Source organism: Asparagus officinalis, chromosome 2, assembly GCF_001876935.1.
Source record: "Asparagus officinalis chromosome 2, Aspof.V1, whole genome shotgun sequence".
In the NCBI taxonomy this organism is placed as follows: domain Eukaryota; kingdom Viridiplantae; phylum Streptophyta; class Magnoliopsida; order Asparagales; family Asparagaceae; genus Asparagus; species Asparagus officinalis.
Window position 1 is genome coordinate 83,387,784 of NC_033795.1, and position 6,045 is coordinate 83,393,828.

At 34.7% G+C, this 6,045-nt stretch overlaps 1 protein-coding gene across 2 annotated transcripts in view; it reads left to right on the forward strand.

Annotated features, from left to right (window-relative positions):
• The window catches only part of LOC109831905 (pleiotropic drug resistance protein 3-like), a 25,213-nt gene extending 19,718 nt beyond the window's left edge, over positions 1 to 5,495 (forward strand). Inside the window, exons 16-23 of one of the 2 annotated variants that reach the window (XM_020399378.1) lie at positions 522 to 595; positions 672 to 1,004; positions 1,153 to 1,443; positions 2,592 to 2,675; positions 3,242 to 3,375; positions 3,568 to 3,795; positions 4,889 to 5,060; positions 5,184 to 5,495. In XM_020399378.1, the coding sequence (XP_020254967.1) occupies positions 522 to 595; positions 672 to 1,004; positions 1,153 to 1,443; positions 2,592 to 2,675; positions 3,242 to 3,375; positions 3,568 to 3,795; positions 4,889 to 5,060; positions 5,184 to 5,459 (1,592 nt within the window). In that variant the 3' untranslated portion in view covers positions 5,460 to 5,495. The remainder of the gene's footprint in view (positions 1 to 521; positions 596 to 671; positions 1,005 to 1,152; positions 1,444 to 2,591; positions 2,676 to 3,241; positions 3,376 to 3,567; positions 3,796 to 4,888; positions 5,061 to 5,183) is intronic. The other variant, XM_020399379.1, reaches the window with a different exon arrangement.

Sequence of the window (6,045 nt, forward strand, 5' to 3'; positions counted from 1 at the left end):
AAATCCTATTTTACAGATTACATCAGCAAATACAACTATAGGACAGCAAGTTCTGACAAGCCGTGGACTGAACTTTAATGGCTACTTTTACTGGATATCAGTGGGTGCCTTGGTCGGATACGTTTTGCTCCTTAATGTGGCATTCTCTTTGGCAATAACTCTCAGAAAACGTAAGAAGTATAACCAACTAATATGATAAGAATCATATAACTCTCAAGTATCCTACATTCTCATAAGGGAAAAGAAAAGAAAACTTACAAAATGTATTCCAATTTCAGAACCTGGTGTATCTCAAGCAATTATATCCCAAGAAAAACTTTACCAAATAAAGGGAGAAGAAGACACTAAGGACGAAAGGAAACTACATGATACTTCACCAAGTATATCTCCTAGGACTGCCACAGAACATAAGAGAACAGGTACGGCTGTTTAGTCTGATTCTTCATCAAGGAAGAAAAGTTGATACTGGTTAGGACTTGGAGGAAATAAAAATAAACTAAACTTAATGAAACATGCTGCAGGAAGGATGGTTTTACCATTCATTCCCCTCACAGTAGCATTTCAGGACGTGAAGTACTATGTTGACACTCCTCTGGTAATCATGTTATGATCCTAGATCACTATAATATATGGAAATTCACATTATTAATACTCATACTGTTCCATACTAGGAAATGAGAGAACAAGGCTATACGGAGAAACAGCTACAACTTCTCCACAATATTACCGGCACATTCCGTCCTGGAATTCTTACAGCGCTTATGGGTGTTAGTGGTGCAGGGAAGACCACGTTATTGGATGTTCTTGCAGGAAGAAAAACAGGGGGTACAATCGAAGGGGACATAAGAATTGGAGGATATCCTAAGGTACAACAAACATTTGCTAGGATATCAGGTTATTGTGAGCAGAACGACATACACTCTCCACATATTACTGTAGAAGAGTCAGTAATATATTCAGCCTGGCTGAGGCTACCATCTCAAGTTCATCCAACCACTAGATCTGTGAGTTTGCGCATCTCTTTTTTCCATGAACTATCAGTCTATCACTATAACTCTCATAGAATCACATGTATACAATAGATCAATAATACTGCCAGTTCAATTGATATCTTTCTTGTTAGATTTAGTACCAGTTGTGTTTGATCAACAGGAGTTCATAAATGAAGTGCTTGAAATAATTGAGCTTGATGGCATCAAAGCCTCCTTAGTTGGAATACCTGGGGTCAGCGGATTATCTACTGAGCAGAGGAAACGACTGACTATTGCTGTAGAACTTGTTGCAAATCCATCTATTATATTCATGGACGAACCCACATCAGGTTTAGATGCTAGAGCAGCTGCAATAGTAATGCGTGCAGTGAAAAACGTTGTTGGGACAGGACAAACAGTGGTCTGCACCATTCACCAACCTAGTACTGATATTTTTGAGGCATTTGATGAGGTAATAATGGATTTATGTTGCAAATACACGGATAATAATGCAGCAAAAACCCACTAAAAAGGAAAAAATTCTAGGAGAAATAAACCATAATCTTAAGTGTATATAACCAGAATTTTTTAACACATCTTTTTATGACTTGACGATATCAGCAACATGTAAGAGTGTGGTGACTATTTAATGGCCACATAGTTCTAAATTTCTGAAAGGTACCGAACAAAAGAACTGAATTTTCATTAAACAGAAATAAAACATCTATGTCATCTGTAGATGAAAACCGTCGCAGGATCAAAGAGCTGAACCATGGCTACCGAACACTAAATATGGACAGGAGACTTCTATCTAAAAAATTGTTTTAAGACAACATACCATGTTAGAAAATATAGGAAACAGTTCCAATACTTATAGGATATCATACTTATACTCTTAAGATCTTTTTGACACTTCATGATAATTATTTAACTTTAATAAAAAACACATATGCATACTTTTTGGACTGAAAAACTAAAAAATAATTCAAAAATAGTTGTAGTATTTACTAAAGAACCATTTATATAGACAAACTTATTGAAAATTACTTATATTAAACCTTAAACTTTAGCTGTTGAATGGAGAACACAAATTAAGTAAATTAAGTACACAATAAGAATTAAATTTACTTAAGGTTACATTAAAAAAAGTTTCTACTTTCTTCAAGTTGCACACTACAATATCCTTTCTGTGTGAAACTTATTTTTTTTCCTCGTACAGCGATCTCTAAATTTATTTGAACAGTTACAAATAAAAGTTTAACAAAAACACAATTGAGCATACTATACATACACATAGACATATATGAATATGACTATACATATATGTGTCCTACGTTTTTTTGCGAGTATGTATCTTACGTATCTTATTTCAATAATTCCATATTGATAACTATGAGCTTTACTACTACCTTTACTATCCAACCTACTGAAAGATCCCTGCAGATAGCATAATCAATGTTGATGATTCTAGATATAGCCAATATAGCATTCTTCATCTGATATCTTAACTTCTCGCTACAAAAATTAATGCATTAGAGTATTTTATTATCTGGATTAGTTCTCTGTCTCTGCGTTCAATTCAGGCTTTTGCTGAGAAACAAAAATTTCATTTTCCTGCAGCTAATTTTAATGAAAAGGGGAGGTGAACTGATATATGTTGGGCAGTTAGGTCAGCATTCATGTGAAGTTATTGAATATTTTGAGGTAAGTTATCCATATACATTATCATCTAGGTTATAAAGTCTACTATATTTCATTTTCCTGCAGCTAATTTTAATGAAAAGGGGAGGTGAACTGATATATGTTGGGCAGTTAGGTCAGCATTCATGTGAAGTTATTGAATATTTTGAGGTAAGTTATCCATATACATTATCATCTAGGTTATAAAGTCTACTATTAGATAGAATCAGAGATATGTGATGCTGTCTTCTATAGTTCAAAACTACGGCACACAGATTACATTGTCTTAGATCTCTCTTCCATCTGTGCTATCTTTATTAAGTTTGAAACTCTTATAAGTTTGAAACTGAACCACATAAGGTGTAAGGTTCATTACAACCAAACCACAGCTATATGTCTTGTCAAGTAAGCCTGAATATTACACAGTTTCATTATACTTGTGCATGAAACTTGAAAAGAAATTTTTATTTTACTTCAGAGATAAATTATGGTGTTATGTATGTATATAGCGACAAAGAGAAATAAAACACATTTCATCAATACATCTACTAAGTAGCTTAAGCTGATTGTTCCTGATCTTACTGTATCAGGGCATTACAGGGATACCAAGGATAAAGAAAAATTATAATCCAGCAACATGGATGTTGGACGTTACCTCTACATCTGTTGAAGCGCAACTTAATGTAGATTTTGCACAAATATACAGACAGTCGCCACTATACAGGTGAATTAATTATTAATATGCAGATGCTTATATTTAATATTTGCTTATGCCTTTGATGCTAAGTGTACAATTGGAAGACCTTATAAATAAACAATTTCTATCAAAATATGAAACATTATCATGACATTGTTCAAATTTTATCTAGGTGCAGATTGTAAAAGTTACCTTATGTTCTATTTTCCCCAATTCCAGGAATAATCAAGAGCTCGTCAGACAAGTTAGCAAACCACCACCAGATTCAAGTGATTTACACTTTCCCACTCATTTTCCACAAAATGGATGGGTGCAGTTCAAAGCTTGCCTGTGGAAACAGTACCTGTCATACTGGAGAAGTCCTTCATATAACTTGACGCGCATGATATTTGTAATTATCTCCTCAACTGTATTTGCAGTTCTGTTCTGGAAGCATGGGAAGACACTGTAAGTCAGTATACATGTGTCAGGAGCTTTAAAATAGAAAAGTCAATGATTCTTCTAGCTGGAATTTTCATATATTATATAATAATAAATATCAAAGCAGATCCTTGGAAAAGGCAAAACGTTACGGTTAGTGCCACAAATAGAAGCTAATAAGGCAGGAAAATGAAACATAAGAAAACAAGACAGCCAGTGCATCATTTATGAGGCAGGAAGATGTGCATGGAGGGAGTGAGGGAGGGATATGAGAACAGGTGTGCTTGCTCTATTGGATTGGACTCTATTACAGAGGCAAACATTAATTGCATTAAAGTAATTAGCTTTTGAACACTATCCTATTGAAATAAATGGACAATGATTATTCGCAAAAAAAGGCCATAAACAAATGAAACATAAAAAATAATTGTAAAAAAACCACATCACATAAGTGACATGCACATTGCTCCAAAATCCTTATTTAGAATACAAGAACATGTTGAGTGTATTTGTGGAAGCTGACATGCCCCACTGAATGGTTTTGAAACCACAAGATAAGGACCATAGCTGACCAGGATGCAGGTTAAAGAAGAGTTCAAAAGGCATTTTGACGCAGCTAGGCCATGGCAGATAATTCTTTTAAATTTCCCCTCAGGATATGGTGCTCTCGAGCTCTTGCTTAATCATGTTTGATTAGATACCACTAAGATCACTGCTGCGACATGATTCTCAAAAAAGAATCAAGAATTAGATCAAATTTCAAAGTGATAACCCAAAATGTTGAACTCTGAAGGGAAACTCAGAATTAAGTATTAAAAACCACAAGAAGACCCTTGCCTCTTACCTCAGACACTAAATGGGAGAGGCCATGTTAGACCTCAAGTATAATAAATGGAACGATTTTAATCAGTGCTCCAATTTGGAATACCCTTCTCAGACATAGGCTTGAAGCATCAGCGAATAGAATGACAAACAAAAATCTGATACATTCATGAAAAAAGTTCTCTACATTGAGCAGATTTCTCCGTAGAATACCACACTGGTGGATTCTATTTTTAAGACTAATACATATATGGGCTATACTTTCTGTACTGACGTCTGTTTGTTTCATTTGTTGAAGAAACAACCAGCAAGATCTGTTCAACATGCTGGGGTTAATGTACGTTGTCACGAACTTCTTCGGCATAAACAACGCATCCTCAGTTTTGACATTCGTAGCAACTGAACGAACTGTTCTATACCGTGAGAAATATGCAGGAATGTACTCTCCATGGGCCTACTCATTAGCACAGGTTAAAAAAGTCATCTTTATATGTAGCGTCTTAGACACACACCCATTGATACATGAAAACACACCATAAACAAATAGCTTACATGACTTTACAGTAAGTTCTGATATTCTTTATTTTCGGCAGATGGTAATTGAGATTCCTTATGTATTCATCCAAGTAGGATTATTTATGGTCATCACATATCCAACAATTGGCTATTATTGGTCAGCTCAAAAGTTCTTATGGTTCTTCTTCACCATGTTCTGCACATTGCTCACTTATGTTTACCTAGGAATGTTGATTGTTTCATTGACCCCCAATGTTCAAGTGGCTTCCATACTGCAATCTCCCTGCTATGGCATTCTAAATCTCTTCTCTGGCTTCATCATACCAGGCCCAGTAAGTTTTCCTTTCACTTAATTACATATTTCCATGGAACAAAATCTCCTTTACCATATTTAGAACAGCTGATGTTTTTACAGTCAATACTGCTGTAATACATTTCTTCCTAACAATTTTCCTCTGACAATACTGTTAAAAGCACATAAATTAAGCTTAAGTAATAAGTACATCTTGGCCGTCTGACATTCAACAAAGTTGTAATGCAAGGCTGGTTTTTGGATAAAATCAGTGCTAGAAAATAACTTGTAGAAAAAATTGCATAAGATGGGTTGAATTCTTATTGCCAGATTTATTGGTTAAATTAACTCTCTTAAAGAATCCTTCATATTCAATCACATGCATACAGTTAAATCCAGAAGTGTAAGATGATTTTTTTCCTTTCTTTATACAGTTCATTTTATTTTCAAATTGATAATGTAATTTCATTTGGTATTCTATTAAAATTGTGTCTTAAATAAATACAATTTCCTGCAGTATAGCTTTCCATGTATCCTATTTCTGTTTCTAAACTCCATGCTGAGAGAACTTGGGAGCATGCCCTTTTTTGGAGGTTAAACTGTTCACCAAAGGCAAATTTTCCTCGCAACCAAACAATCCCTTCAAG